The sequence below is a fragment of the Dipodomys ordii genome, unplaced genomic scaffold (genome assembly GCF_000151885.1).
Source record: "Dipodomys ordii isolate 6190 unplaced genomic scaffold, Dord_2.0 Scaffold86, whole genome shotgun sequence".
In the NCBI taxonomy this organism is placed as follows: domain Eukaryota; kingdom Metazoa; phylum Chordata; class Mammalia; order Rodentia; family Heteromyidae; genus Dipodomys; species Dipodomys ordii.
In genome coordinates, this window is record NW_012267302.1 from 945,462 (window position 1) to 961,550 (window position 16,089).

The window sequence follows — 16,089 nt, forward strand, 5'->3', positions numbered from 1 at the left end:
AGGGGCTTGCTCACCACTCTCGTGTTTTCTCCCCAGCAGGGCTTTGAGGCCGCTCCCAGGCATCTGCGTTCAGTCTGCCAAGGCTGCCGCAGGCCCGCCCCGGGGCCTCCCTATCCTGCCCATCTGCCCGCCTCACCTCCCTTCCCTCTCATCCATCCTCAGCCATGGCTCACAGGGATAGGGACAGGGAGGGGGGAGGGCAGGGGCCTGCTTGGCCTGTGGTGACTCCTCTCCCCCTGGCCCAGGGACCCCCCTCACCATGCTCAATGGGCCCATCCTGGCACTGGATGCGGATGAGGATGTATATGCCGTGGTCACCTACCAACTGCTGGGTACCCACAGTGGCCTCTTTGACATCCACAACAGCACGGGTAAGGCCTCTGCTCTAGCCTGGCTCTGGGGTGAGCCTGGGCCCCCGCTTGGTCAAGGGTTCCTCATCAGTCTAGGATCTAGGTTTTCCTGGGAACCCCAGTTCTCACAGCCCCCATTACCATACTGCAGCTGGATTAGGGCAGTCAGCAGCCCCAGGAAGAAGCTTGGAGATAATCCAAAGGACCTGTTGATGCCCAGACTCTCCACTAAAGCAGAGAGTCCCAGATGACTCCTATCATCTCCCAAGCTCAGGCCACAACATCAGGTTCCTGCCTGGCTGGAAATAGCCAAAGCAGCTTCCTTGTCCTCCCTAGGGGCATGTCACATCAGTCTGGTTCTAGACAGATGGCCAATCTGGTGACAGGTACCAACAGGGAAGTCCATCTCTCAGTGGAGCAGGTCACTCTTCCCAGGCAGGACTGGAGGATGGCAGAGGACCCCTGTGGAGGGCCGCCAGAGACACATGGGGTGGTCAGCCTTGGGAGAAGAAAGTCATTGTGCTACTTTCTGTTCATCTTTGCTCCCCATTTCTATGTGCTCCCCTCTTCTTCTGTCTCCACCCTGTTGGCCCTCACTGTCTTTTACACCTTCTCTGCCTTCCATGCGTCTTCCCGGCTGGTGGCATGGGGTGCCAGGCGTGGTGAGTGTGAGGTCAGGTGTTGTCATTGACCGGGAGGCCTTCTCACCCCCCATCCTGGAACTGCTGCTGCTGGCTGAGGACATAGGGCTGCTCAATGGCTCAGCCCACCTTCTCATCACCATCTTGGATGACAATGACAACTGGCCCACCTTCAGCCCCGCTGCCCTCACCGTCCACTTGCTGGAGAATTGTCCACCAGGTAGGAAGCACCAGGCTCTAGGCCATGCCTCCTGCACCCACCAAGGGTTAGTTGAGGATGGGTGGAGACCCAGGTAGAAGCAGAATTCTCTTCCAGGGACAGTTAGGCAGCTGTGTGATTGGAGAGAGCACTGGAGTGCTTCGTGCCCCACTGCCCACTCCTTTCTCTGAGCCTTAGTGTACTACATGCAAAAGAAGATGAGCAAGTACCTTCTATCCATGTTCCTGGATGCAAAGACGACCTGTTCTAATCAAAATGAGATCAATGTGGGCTGGGAGTGTGGCTTTGCGGTAGAGTGCTTGCCTAGTGTGCATGAAGCCCTGAGTTCAATTCCTCAGTATTACATAAACAAAAAAGTCAGAAGTGGTGCTGTGGCTCAAATGGTAGAGGGCTAGCCTTGAGCAAAAGAAGCTCAGGGACAGCGCCGAGGCCCTGAGTTCAAGCCCCAGCACTGGAAAAAAAAAATGAGATCAATATGATTCCCAACCTAATCAAAATTTAGAGTAGGAGTGGCTCAAAAGGCTAACCAGGAAAAATAAATTTTGAAAAAAATAAAGCCAGGTGTGGGAGTTTTGAAGTCAGCTTGAAGTGTTTAAAACTATAACAAACCTAGGCTAGTTGTTGTAGGTAGTAGAAGCATAGTACAAAGCTAGGTATTTTAATTGAGTGATATAGAATGGGCACAAGTAGCCTAGAAATCAATACTGGTAAATTAAAGAATATGATTAAGCAAAAACTTTTGATATCTGTTATGTTAGATTATATAAGTACATGCAGATCATATAATCAAATTTTGGTATAGATTCAGCCCATATCAGACACCAAAATAAAACTCAGGGATATCTAAAGAAAATGTAAGAACAGAAAACACTGGAAAATGAAAGAAGAATAAGGATAAAAATAATAGTATTTATCTAATTTCTGGATAAGAAGTTTCTAGACATAAAAAAGAACAACTCATAAAAATACTAAATTTCAGCCGGACACCGGTGGCTCATGCCTGTACTCCTAGCTACTCAGGAGGCTGAGATATGAGGATCGCAGTTCAAAGCCAGCCCGGGCAGGAAAGTTCATGAGATTCTTATCTCCAACAAACCACTAGAAAACCGGAAGTGGTGCTGTAGCTCAAGTGGTAGAGCGCTGTGGTAGAGCGCTCGCCTTGAGCTGAAGAGCTGAGGGACAGCGTTCAGGCCCAGAGTTCAAGCCCCACGACCAACAACAACAACAAAAATCTAAATTTCAGCACACACAAAAAAATTTGAAACTTATGGCCAGACACCAAGGGCTCACACCTTTAATCCTAGCTACTAGTTTAGCAGTCAATCTCCAACCCCTCAAAAAGTTCTCACAAACTGAGAAAAAGATCTCTTCCCAAAATACCTGAGAGAATCAAACCTCCACCTCTGGAGGTTGCAGTCCATGCTCTATTGCTTTGGGCTGTGGTGAGGCAGAATTTCCTGGCAGGAACTCAGAGTAGAGCAAACTGCTCACCTCATAGGGCCTGGGAAAAAAGAAGAGGGGCCAAGGTCCCAGTGCCTCCTTGAAGGACCAGCTACTCTGCAGCCAAGTGCCTTTAACTGGGCCCTACAAAGAGCTCCATGGCTGGAGACCAAGTCTTAATGACTAGCCTTTACTTAAACCATAGTGGGTCATAATTAAACAGTGATTTGTATAAATTGACAGGAAAGTAGGCAAAGCAAGCAATAACTTACTAACCATTAAATTACAAAATATTATTTAATCAAAGAACTTTTAAAATTTTTCCTATTGCCAGGTGCTGGTGGCTCACACCTATAATCCTGGCTACTAGCCAGGCGCTGGTGGCTCATACCTGTAACCCTAGCTACTCAGGAGGCTGAGATCTGAGGATCGAGGTTCAAAGCCAGCCTGGGCAGGAAAGACCGTGAGACTCCTATCTCCAATAAACCACCAGAAAACCAGAAGTGGCGCTGTAGCTCAAGTGGTAGAGCGCTTGCCTTGAGCTGAAGAGCTGAGGGACAGCGCCCAGGCCCAGAGTTCAAGCCCCATGACCGATTAAAAAAAAAAATCCTGGCTACTCAGGAGGCTGAGATCTGACTATCGCAGCTCAAAGCTAGCCTGGGCAGGAAAGTCTATGAGACTCTTATCTCCAATTAACCACCAGAAAACTGGATGTGGCACTGTGGCTCAAAGTGGTAGAGCACTAGCCTTGAGCTGAAGAGAGAGAGCTCAGGGACAGTGCCCAAGACCTGAGTTTAAGCCCCATAACTGTCAAAAAATAAAGTGAAATTTTTCTATTAAATTGCAAATGTACTTTTTTTCCCTTTTCCTAGTACTAGGGCTTGAATGCAGGGCCTCTCTCTCTTGCTTGGCTTTTTTGCTCAAGGCTGGAGCTCTACCACTTGAGACACCTCCATTCCTGGGTAGTTACTTGAAGAATAAGAATCTCTTAGGTTTATCTGCCAAGACTGCCTTCAAACCTAGATTCTCAGATCTGTCTCCTGAGTAGCTCAGATTATAGTTATGAGCTACCAGCATCCAGCTATGTAAATTCTTAAAAGATAAATGCTATCAAGACTACAATAGGGGGGCTGGGAAGGTGGCTCAGTGGTAGAGCGCTTGCCTTGAATGCCTGAGGCCTTGGGTTCGATTCCTCAGTACCACATAAGCAAAAAGAAAAAAGCTGGAAGTGGCGCTCTGGCTCAAGTGGTAGGGTGCTAGCCTTTAGCTGAAGAGCTGAGGGACAGCGTCCAGGCCCAGAGTTCAGGCCCCATGACTGGACCAAAAAAAAAAAAAAAAGACTACAATAGGAAGAGGCCTTTCTTGGTATGGGCTTTCTGAACAAAGCCTGGGTGCTCAGCTTCTCCCCACTCATGCCCACAGGATTCTCAGTTCTTCAAGTCACAGCTACTGATAAAGACAGTGGTCTCAATGGGGAGCTGATCTACCGAATAGAAGCTGGGGCTCAGGACCGCTTCCTCATCCATCCAGTCACCGGGGTCATCAGTGTTGGTGATGTGACCATTGACAGAGAGGAGCAAGAGTCCTACAGGCTGACAGTGGTGGCCACTGACCGAGGCACTGAGCCCCTCTCAGGCACAGCTATGGTCACCATTCTGATTGATGACATCAATGACTCTCGTCCTGAGTTCCTCAATCCCATTCAGACGGTGAGCGTGCTAGAATCTGCAGAACCAGGCACTGTTATTGCCAACATCACCGCCATCGACCTTGACCTCAACCCAAAGCTGGAGTATCATATTATTGGCATCGTGGCCAAGGATGACACTGACCGACTGGTGCCTGACCAAGAGGATGCCTTTGCTGTGAATATCAACACAGGTACAAGGGCCTGCTGCTGCCCACCACCCCTGCCTCCCTCCCTCCCTCCTTTCTCCCCTCCTTTCTCTCCTGCTCCTTTGGTATTCCCTTCTAACAACATCTATCCCCCTTTCCCTTCTCTTCCCTGCTTCCTCTCTCTCTCCTTTTTTTTTTTTGAGGTCATGGGGCCTGAACACTGGGCCTAGGCACTGTCCCACAGCTCTTTAGCTCAAGGCTAGAGCCCTACCACTTGAGCCACAGTGCCACTTCTGGCCTTTTCTGCTTATGTGGTGCTGAGGAATCGAACCCAGGGCCTCATGCATGCAAGGCAAGCATTCTGCCACTGAGCCACCTTCCCAGCCCTCCCTCTCTCCTTTCTCTTACTCCTCCCTTGATCAGTGCCTCTGAGTTTTCTGGCTCTCCTCCTCTACAGATTGCCCAAGAGTGCCCACCTTACCATGTAAGCAAGCATTCTGTATTACAGAGTTTCCATGTTTATAATATTAAAGCAAAATAACACCTTGTTTTAATAATGCATTTCTGTAATAACTACAGTCAATCAAACACTTCATGAATATACCACCCATATAAATTGTTTACTTTTATTATACCCTTAATTTTTTTTAAATCTATGGTCTTCATAAAACAAAGGGAGCTACCTGTGGCTTATCTTTCACAATTTATGCCACTAATTGTAGTTTTTATTTTTTGTGTGGGGTGTTGTTGTTGTTGTGTTGTTGTTGTTGTTGTGTTGTTGTTGTTGTTGTTGTTTTGCCAGTCGTGGGGTTGAACTCAGGGCCTGGGCACTGTCCCTAAGCTCCTTTTACTCAAGGCTAGCACTCTACTACTTGAGCTACAATGCCCCTTCTGGCTTTTTCTGTGTATGTGGTACTGCGGAATCAAACCCAGGGCTTCATGGATGCTAGGCAAACACTCTATCACAAAACCACATTCCTAGCCCGCCACTAATTGTAGTTTTGATGTTCTATTTTTTTTCCCAAATGTTCAGTGTTTTTGATCTACTGAAGATTTAGGGGAATCCATGGCTCTGGCAAAAATACTAAGCAATCATTGTTGTTTTTTCTGGGTTTGTATTGTTTTGTTTGATAAGGTCTCCTTATGTAACCCAGGCTAGCTTTGAACTCTCAATGGTGCCTCTTGTCACCCCATCACCTGAGTGCTGGGATTATAGTCATGCACCAACCACCATACCTGGCTTTACCAATCGTTAGAGAAAAGCAAATCAGCTTTCTGTACAGGTCTGACAGAGTGCTTGACAGTATTGGCATTGGGGATACTGGAACTCTCAGGCACTAATTGTAGTAATTGAAATTAATTCTGTCATCAACCAGCAACCCAGTACCCACTACACTCAGACTCCAAGGCCCCACAATTCTTTTTCCTAGTACATGTCCCAAAGTACTTCCCAGCATGAGATGGGGCTGCCCCAGTATTTCCTGTGACACATTCCTACAAGACTAGAAATTAAAAAGTAGTGGTTCATGCCTGTAATTCTAGCTATTCAGGAGGCTGAGATCTGAAGATCAACGTTCAAAGCCATCTGGGGCCGGAAATTCTGTGAGATTTATCTTCAATTCACTACCAAAAAAGCCAGAAATGGAATAGAGCTATGGCTTTAGTGGTAGGGTACCAACTTTGAGCTGGAAAAGCTCAGTGATAGTACCCCAGGCCCTGAGTTCAAGCCCGAGGACCAGCATACACACACACACACACACACAAACACATGCGCGTGCACAAGTAGAAGGTATATACAAGGCAGCAGTTGAAAGCCATAGAAGAGACACAAACAACAATGTAGGTCAACCTCACAATTAAGTACTTACTAAAAAGTACAAGAAATAGGGCTGGGAATTTGGTTCCATGTTAGAGTGCTTGCGCTGCATGCATGAGGCCCTGGGTTTGATTCCTCAGCACCACATAAGCAGAAAAAAGCTAGAAGTGGTGCTGTGGCTCAAGTGGTAGGGCTCTAGCCTTGAGCTGAAGAACTGAGGAACAGCGCCCAGGCCCAGAGTTCAGCCTCTATGACTGACCCCCTCCCCCAAAAGAAAAGTACAAAAAATAGATACCACCACACTATTTGCAGCACTGTAATCCTAGCTACTCACAAGGCTGACATCTAAGAATTGTGGTTCAAAGCCAGCCTGAGAAGACAAATCCAAAAGAGATGGGAAGACAAATCCAAAGCCAGAGATGGAGGCATGGCTCAAGAGGCAGAGTGTCAACTATGAGTGAGAAAGCCAAGTAAGAAATAAGGCCCCAAGTTCAAGGTCTGGTACCAGCACATACATACGCAAAATATTTTTTAAGCTAGATGCAAGTGGTTCATGCCTGTGATCCCAGCTATTTAGGAGATAGATTATTGGGATCACAGCTCCAAACAAGACTGGTAAGAAAATAGTTTGTGAGATGCTCTTCTCAAGGAAGAACTGTGTATAGTGATGAATGGCCATTATCCTAGCTTCAGAGAAGCCTGGCATAAGTGAATTGTGCTCAGGCAGGAGTTGAGACCCTATCCCAAAAATGAGGAAGCTAAGTCAGGGCTGAATGTGTGTCTCAGCAATACATGCACCTGTCTAGCAAGCCAAAACTGGAGTTCAAACCTAACTACTGCAAAATAAATAAATAAATAACAAAAGCAAAAACAAAAACTCTGTAATCAGTGATTGCTTGAGAGAAGTAAAGGGGAGGAGTAAGGAAATACAAGCGAATGAAAGGCAAAGCATCCATTACCCCAACATGCAATAAAACTAGTCAGATTGGCTTTGTTTGCATTCAGATCCCTAAGGAAACAGAGAGTCCCTGAGCTTTTGAGAAGTTGCGGCAGAATCAGCCTCACCTGGGTTAGAGAGTTCCTGGCCATGTGGTTGGTCAGGACCATGGAGAGCTGCTCTTAGCCCTGCCGGGTGCCAAAGCCTTCATCACTTACTTTTTTTTCTGTTCTTTTAGCCTCCCACTGACTCTCTTCTTTCTTTTTCTTTTCAGTGTTTTTTTCTTCCTCTTCCTCACTCTCTCCTACCCTTCTTAACCTTCCGTCCCTGTTCTTGCCAGAGCCTCAGCTTCTGAGCTTTCCACTCTAAACCGGGCTCCCACTTGCTGACTCCTGTCTTCTCCCTCTGCCTGTCTCCCACCCACTCCTTTCCTTCCTTCCCTGGCCAGCTCTGCCCCCACACCCTGCTCTGTTCCTCCCTGCTGCACTTTGAACTAACCAAAGTTAATCCTCTTCTCTCTTCCTCACGGCTGGCAGGCCCACAGGTTTGAGCTCTGTTTCTGTCACCTCCCACCTCATCTCCTCTCTGCTTCACCCCATTGCCGTCCTCCATGCCCACATACCCCCACCCTTCCTGCCCTGTGGGGCCGGCCCAGGCCGTGCCCAGCCTTTGCAGACTGAACGCAGCTGCCCTCTCCCCATCCTCGCTCCCCAGCCTGGGTGACGGGGAGCGAGAGTAGGAAGAGGAGGAGGAGGAGGAGGAGGCAGAGGCCCAGGGTAAGTGACTGCCCATGCCTGGGGACCCGTGGAGAACAGAAGTCCAGCAGGGGGTCTGTTGAGGGTCTGCCAGAGAGGGACAGGAGGTCTCACCTAGGGTAACTGTGGAGTTATCATTTGGAGCCACCAGGCCCCGGGGCAGGTAGCAAGAAGAAACAGACTCAGCATAGTCAATTCTACAATCAGCCAATAGGTCTGTCAAACCAGACCTGAGATTCTGAAGAGTTTTCCTCTGACTCAGGGTGTACACAGAGACTGTGGGGGACAGTAGCTATACATTTCCAGTCCCCTCCTTCAGTGAACCATGCCCCACAAGACAACACATGATGCCTGGGCTCCCAGCACAGTAGCCCCTCTCGGCACCTAGCTATATGACCTTCTTTTATTCTTGATCTCCCTAAAACATAGTAATTTCAAAATTGTGATTAAAAAAGTATCAGTTTAAACACATTCACATGGCCACACATCTTATGTGCCTGGCAAATGTTTTAAGTATTTGGTAAATGGAATCACATTTCATTTTTCTAATCAGAAGAGTCCTATGCAATTAATACTGTAATTCCCCTCCACTTTCATAAATGAGCAAACGGAAGCACAGAGAGGTTAGACAGCTTGTGCAAGGCACACAGCCAGTAAACACTGGATGATATGTCCCCATCCATGCAAGTGGCTATGTGTCCTTCCCTAGGGTCCATGTGGAATGACTTCCCCCTGCAGGGATTGGGAGGTAGGCCAGGGGCTCCCCCTGGGAGGCCCAGATTGTAGAAAATTCCCCTGGAGCTGAACCTGATCTGGTCTGGTCCACAGGGTCTGTAATGGTGAAGTCCCCCCTGAACCGGGAGCTGGTTGCCACCTATGAGGTCACTCTGTCAGTGATTGACAATGCCAGCGACCTACCAGAGCAGTCTGTCAGCGTGCCAAATGGTAAGATTTCCCTTGCTAGTTTCTCTTATTGGTCACTCAGAGCCAGTGTGGATGGGGACAGGTGAGGACAGAGAACCAGCAACAGATACAAGCCTGACCCAAAGAGGGAGCCAAGCATCAGGACTCAGCCACAGGGCTGCACGTAGAAGCCATGGCATACCCACAGGAAAAGAAGGTGACTCAAGGCTACAGACACCACAATGAGCGTGATGATGAAGAGGAGGCCAGTTGCTGCCATCTGTCTGCAGCCTGGGCCATGAGGTGGGGATGGGAGCTGCTAGACATTGGATTGAGTCGGCTGGTACAGAGTGGCTCATTGGTGTGAGGACAGTGGCTGGCCTCATAGGTCCTGGCTGCTTTTAAGGTTTCCCAAAGGGAAGGGCACAAGTTCTGAGATTAGAGGGTAATGGGCTCAGGTGGGCTCCAGATAAAGAAGACCATAGTAGGGAAGGGTCTTAAAGATAGGTTATCTTAGTCCTATCTCATGTGGAAGGGCAAGGCCAGGCCAGAGGGTATGATACAAGAAGTCACAGGAAGGCTGTGGCATGCTGCCATCTCCTAGGCTTGGATGAGGCTTACGAAGGCCTGGCCAACCCTATTCATGCCTCTCCTCCCCACTCCCTCTCCTCCCCTCCACAAACCCCACCTGTACCCCAGCCAAGCTGACAGTCAACATCCTGGACGTCAATGACAATACACCCCAGTTCAAGCCCTTTGGGATCACCTACTACACAGAGAGGATCCTCGAGGGGGCCACCCCGGGCACCACACTCATCGCTGTGGCAGCTGTGGACCCCGACAAGGGTCTCAATGGGCTGATCACCTACACACTGCTCCACCTCACACCCCCAGGCTATGTCCAGCTGGAAGACTCCTCAACCGGTAGGTGGGAAAGCTGCTGGAGATTTCAAGACATAGGTGTTATGTCCACCTGCCCTCAAGCAGGCCCAGGGCCTGCTTCTCACCCTCTGGTGGAGGGACAGGGAACAGGGAATCTGCCTCAGCCGTGCGATGGGCTGGGCCAGATCCAGTACAGCGGACATCCTATTATTCACTTCTGGCTGCTTGGAGTAGAGAAAAAAACAGAGGCACCTAAGCCCGAGATGTCCGCTGGAATCCTAGCACACCCTAGCACCATCTCCATCATCCACCTTCCTGTAACAATTAGTATCTCTCAAGAATAGAGGGGCTGAGGGAGAGGGCTATCCAAAGAGGAGGGCTCTCCAAGGAGATCCTGGGCTACTTGATGTCCTTATCAGTGCTCCAGGAAAGACAGCCCAATGTCAAGTCTTCTTAGCCCCCTGGCCCTTGCACAGGGCAGTGCTGCCTGCTTGCCCTCCTTAAGTGGACACACCTGCTCCTCAGAGCCCCAGACCCCTCTCAGACTTCAGAGAGCTGCTACAAATAAGGAGTGACCCCAACAGTAGGTGTCTCTGTGTCTCAGGGAAGGTCATTGCCAACCGGACAGTAGACTACGAGGAGGTACACTGGCTCAACTTCACAGTGAGAGCCTCAGACAATGGGTCCCCACCCAGGGCTGCTGAGATCCCTGTCTATCTGGAGATTGTGGACATCAATGATAACAACCCCATCTTCAACCAGCCCTCCTACCAGGTGAGTGGTCAGGTCAACAGATTAGGCAAGACCTGTGCCCACGATTGGTGTAGCTTTTATCCCACCTGCCAGTGCAAACACCATGGGTACTTTGGACAGGGTTTGAACTCCAAGGCTGACCTTGGTCAACTCTCTCTGCAGGAGGCCATCTTAGAGGATGTACCTGTGGGCACTGTCATCCTGACTGTCACTGCTACCGATGCGGACTCGGGCAACTTTGCCATCATCGAGTACAGCCTCGGCGATGGGGAGGGCAAGTTCGCCATCAACCCCACCACAGTAAGCAGGCCATGGTGGGCTGGGGCTGGAAGTGGGAAGTCCCAGGATCACAAGCTGGGAAGCCACCCAGATTTACAAGTTTTTCTGTTGTTTCTGGGTCCTGCCACTTGGACATCAGCAACCTCAGAGGTCCTTTCATACAGTTAGCAAACTCAGAGTCTCTTACACTCATGTGCGCACATGCGTACACACACACACAAACACACACACACACACACACACACACACGTACGCGCACGCACCTCTGTCAGCTGCAGCCTGTCTGCCCAGCTTGTGGGGAGGAAGTAGCTAGTCTTTGGGAAGTGACCCTTTGTGGAACAGAAACTTCTTAGATGTGAAGGTCCATGGATTGCTTTCAAGGACTACCAAAATCAAGAAAAGAAACCGGGCTTCAGTGGCTCATGCCTGTAATCCTAGCTACTCAGAAGACTGAGGTTTGAGGATCAAGGTTCAAAGATAGCCAAGGCAAGAAAGTCGGTGTGACTCTTATCTCTAATTAATTACCAACTGGAAATGGCACTGTGGTTCAAAGTGGTAGAGCACTAGCCTTGAATATAAAGGCTCAAGGACAGTGACCAGGCCCTGAGTTCAAGCCCCAGTACTGGCACATACAAAAAAAATAGGAGGGCTGGGAAGGTGGCTCAGCGGTAGAGCACTTGCTTTGCAATGCATGAGGCCCTGGGTTCGATTCCTCAGCACCACATAAGCAAAAAGAAAAAAAAAGCCGCAAGTGGCGCTGTGGCTCAAGTGGTAGAGCGCTAGCCTTGAGCTGAAGTGCTGAGGGACAGCGCCCAGGCCCAGAGTTCAGGCCCCACAACCGGACCAAAAAAAAAAAAATAGGAAAGTGGGCACAGTGTTTGAGCACCTATTGTATGCATGGCTTTATGCTTGGTGTGGAAGAAAAGAAAAACCCTAAAGATTAGATGTCCATGTTCCCAGCTATCTCAGACCTGTGGGAGACTAAAACTAGAAGAAAACATATAGGTCATTAATTTACCTGTATGCTCATTGGGTCAGAGTGCTATTTTCAATATGGAAGAGAATCCTGTGGCCTGGGGGTGTTTAGTGAGAACATTTCCTGTTACTAGAGCTGAAACAGGACTTTTCTCACTGCCCCTCTCTGCCTGTCCCCCAGCTTTCTGCCCATCAGTGGGGCTCACTTCTGTTCTATCTTACAGTCAAACATAGTTCCTGGCCTAGCAGCAGCTAGAATCCTCTACTCTGCCAGGCCCTGGTTAGGCAAGTTGCTCCAGCCTGGGCTGATGTTCCCAGGGATAGGAAGAGCACAAAGAGTCACTAGAACCCCAGACCAGGATTTTGTTCAGTGCCATACCTGTAGACTCCAAAACAGTGTTCAGCCATAGTAGACACCCCATCCGTGCCTGTTGAATGAATGAAGGACTTGAAACAACCTTCCCCTGACTAGGGAGACATCTATGTCCTGAGCGCTCTGGACCGGGAGAAGAAGGATCACTATATTCTGACTGCCTTGGCCAAAGACAACCCTGGGGATGTAGCCAGCAACCGTCGAGAAAACTCAGTGCAGGTGAGAGTACCAATCTGCGCCAGAGAGAGTGGATGTGGCAGGGAGAAGGAGGAGGTCAGTAAATAAAGTCTGAAAGGGGTGAGGGGCGGGTACAGGACCACCCAGTCCCCTCAAACATGGTAGCAGACAGGAAAAGGTAAAAGTGCCTTGTGGTTTCCAATGGCTGTGGACATCACTGGTGTCACACTGCTCCCTGGGATAGCTGGGCATACCTGGGGGTGGCCGTGCTGGCCCAGAATCTCCATAGTGCCTCACTGAAACAGGCCAGCAACTGAGCATAAGGACAAAGTAGTCATCTTATTTATGACTTCCTCCCTCAACCCCTCCTCTTTATTTAAAATTTTTGAGACTGCACCTTACTATGTAGCCCAGTGATCCTTGTGCTTCAAACTCAAGGATTACAAACCTGTACTATCATGCCAAACATGACTCTTTTTTTTGCGGGGGGGGGGGTCCAGTCCTGGGGCCTGAACTCTGGAACTGGGCACTGTCCCTCAGCTCTTCAGCTCAAGGCTAGCACTCTACCACTTGAGCCATAGCGCCACTTCCGGCTTTTTTTCTTTTTTGCTTATGTGGTGCTGGAGAATCGAACCCAGGGCCTCAGGCATGCAAGGCAAGCGCTCTACCACTGAGCCATCTTCCCAGCCCCTTGTTTATGACTCTTAAGTCTTTAATTTTTATTATAAAGGTGATGTACAGAGGGGTTACAGTTAGAGTACACATTGGGGCCAGGAAGGGGCTCAGTGGCAGAGTGCTTGCCTTGCATGCATGAGGCCCTGGATTCGGTTCCTCAGCACCACATAAATAGAAAAAGCTGGAAGTGGCACTGTGGCTCAAGTGCTAGAACACTAGCCTTGATCTGAAGAGCTGAGGGACAGCACCCAGGCCCAGATTTCAAGCCCCCGAATCAACAAAAAAAAGAGAGAGAGAGAGAGAGAGAGTACATGTCTTTTTTTAATAATGTCATCCCTTCCCCTCGTGCTCTCCCAGTTTTTCCCTCCCATATCCCACCCACAAGTTGTATAGTTCATTTTCAACATAGTGTCTAGTGAGTACCATTTCTGCATTTTTTACCCTTTTTCCCTCCATTTCTGTGTATGACTCAATTACTGAGTGACCAAATTCATGGCACCCTTCCCATCTTGGCTCTGGTGGTGTTCTGCAGCTATCTCTCTCTATCCCACACTGAAGATTAAACCTGCAGGGTTCCTGATTGCTACATACCCCAGCCCTCTTGTTCATATTTTGTTTTTGATACAATGTCTATCTCGGCTGACCTGGAACTCATGATCCTCTTGTCTCCACTTCTCAAAGAGCTGAGATTATAAGCTTATGCCACTACGTGGTTCATAACTCCCCTTCTAAGCCCTTTGTCCCTTTTTCTACCCCAAGTCCCAATATTTTGCTGCCTCTATTCCCCATAATTCTGCAAAGGAAACTGCTGAGCAAATGGAGGATGAGAAGACAAAGAGGCCTAGATTTGTGTGTGCATGTGCATGTATGCATGCCAGTACTATGGCTTGAACTCAGCCTCTGGTTCTTACTTGGCTTTTTCATTCAAGACTTGAGCCATGCCTCCACTTTCAGCTCTTATGCTGGTTCATCAGAGCTAAGAGCCTCACAGACTTGGAGTTGGCTTCAAACCAGGATCCTCAGACTTCACCCTCCTAAGTAGCTAGGATTACAGCGATGAGCCACCAGCAACTGCCTCCCAGATTCTCTTTTTCAGGGAGAAGGGCCTATCGGGGAGCACTCACACATATAGTATCTCACATTCATGCACGGTGCTGGGAAAACCATGATCTGTGGGGTAGAAGACTAAGGTCCTGGAACTGAGCCCTATGCATTTATTGGTAGGTCTCTCTGACTGCAGAGGGTGCTGTGGATGTGACCCTAGGAAATAGGGAGATGAGCTGTCCCGAGCCTGCTTTATATCCCAAAAGGGATCTTCAAAACCACATCTGTGCCAGGCTCTGATGTACTCAGGCACAGCTGGGGAAGGGAGGCCTCCTGGTCTGCTATGTTTGGGGGTCAGCAGAGAAAGCCTGGTCCCTGGACACAGCACAAACCCCAATCAACAGGGGCCCTAGGGCTGGGTGTGGTAGCTCAAACCTCTAATTGAAGCCCCTGAAAGCATGGAGGCAGGAGGAGGTGAGTTCAAGGAAGATCTGGGCTACAGAGCAAGACCCTATCTCAAAAATAGTAATAAAAAGGGGTCCTGGGGAGTAGAGGAAGCCCAGCTGTCCAGCATGAAGTCCTGGAAAAGAGAGCCAGACTTCCAGAGCCCCTGGTGGCTGGAACACAGGAGGAGGGGAGGAACCAGGGGTTCCTGTTGCTAGTTCTGGTACCCACAACTCCTCACTGTTCGATGTTTATTTGAGCAACACTAATGAATGTAGCAGGTGGTGTCGTGTGCCAGCCTCACAAAGACTCTGAGAGAAGCTATTTCTATCCCATTTGCACAGTTATAGAAACTCAAACATTCAGTAAGTTACCTGAGTCCAGGCTCCAGTGTGTTTGAAGACAGTACTTCCCTCCCAGGGCAGTCCCTTCCTGGACCCTGACCTTTGACTTTGACACCCGCTCCCCCTCCCCAGGTGGTGATCCAAGTGCTGGATGTCAATGACTGCCGACCACAGTTCTCTAAGCCCCAGTTCAGTACGAGCGTATATGAGAATGAGCCAGCAGGCACCTCAGTCATCACCATGATGGCCACTGACCAGGATGAGGGCTCCAATGGTCAGCTCACCTACTCCCTCGAGGGTCCTGGCATGGGTATGTAGCCTATCCTGGGTGCCACAATGACTTACAGGGTGGGTAGTGGCAGATTGCCATGCCTGCAGACCCCCCCCCCACAATCCCCCAGGCTAGAAGGAAGAGGAAGGAAGGGCACAGACAGGAAGGATGTCTCAGCCAGAGCCTGATCTCCTGCCACCCTCTGCCCCTGCCAGAGGCCTTCCACGTCGACATGGACTCAGGCCTTGTGAGCACACAGCGCCCTCTGCAATCGTACGAGAGGTTCAACCTGACCGTGGTGGCCACGGATGGTGGGCAGCCCCCGCTCTGGGGCACCACCATGCTGCTGGTGGAAGTCATCGATGTCAATGACAATCGTCCAGTCTTTGTGCGGCCACCCAATGGAACAATTCTCCATATCCGAGAGGTACTTCTGCCCACCAGTGGCCATTCCCCATGACCAACCCACCTCTTCATTCGGCAGTCATGGCCCAGGAGAGGGAGAAAGGGGACCCATTGTCAGGAGGGGATACTGAGGCCAGGTAGAGGAACAGACTTGCCCAGGGCCACACAGAGAAGAACCAGACAATGGTTAACAGAGTGGGCAAAAGCTCTTGAGTTCAAGTGCCACGCTCTGGTGATCTTGAACAAGTGACTTCTCTGAGTGTGTCTTCTCAGCTGTACACGGGACCCCGTGTCTTTCTCCTAAATGTTTACCAAGTTCCTGTCTCCCCATTACCCACTTCCTCCACACTTACCTCAGAATAACCCAGGGCCCTTCCGTCTGTCTGGTGTTGCTGCTGATGCTGAAGTGCAGGCAGCCCAGAGCTGGGGACAAGCAACTAGACAGCAGGAGAAGGGACTGAGGCTCTGGAATCACTCCAAGTCTTTCCTTCCTTGGTCTGAATGACCACTTAAAGACAGAGGAAGTGTTTCTTCCTCTCCTTCTCTTCCCCTCTTTCTCCTAAGCCTCC

At 49.6% G+C, this 16,089-nt stretch overlaps 1 protein-coding gene across 6 annotated transcripts in view; it reads left to right on the top strand.

Moving 5' to 3' along the window:
- The window catches only part of Cdh23 (cadherin-related 23), a 323,607-nt gene that overhangs the window by 296,871 nt on the left and 10,647 nt on the right, over nt 1-16,089 (top strand). For 5 of the 6 annotated variants that reach the window (XM_013025633.1, XM_013025635.1, XM_013025634.1 and 2 more), the window contains 10 exons: nt 246-371; nt 1,008-1,211; nt 4,074-4,532; nt 8,824-8,940; nt 9,598-9,822; nt 10,385-10,554; nt 10,696-10,833; nt 12,260-12,379; nt 14,977-15,154; nt 15,331-15,542. In XM_013025633.1, coding sequence (XP_012881087.1) covers nt 246-371; nt 1,008-1,211; nt 4,074-4,532; nt 8,824-8,940; nt 9,598-9,822; nt 10,385-10,554; nt 10,696-10,833; nt 12,260-12,379; nt 14,977-15,154; nt 15,331-15,542 — 1,949 coding nt within the window. Of the gene's footprint in view, nt 1-245; nt 372-1,007; nt 1,212-4,073; nt 4,533-8,823; nt 8,941-9,597; nt 9,827-10,384; nt 10,555-10,695; nt 10,834-12,259; nt 12,380-14,976; nt 15,155-15,330; nt 15,543-16,089 lie in introns of all 6 variants that reach the window. The other variant, XR_001175416.1, reaches the window with a different exon arrangement.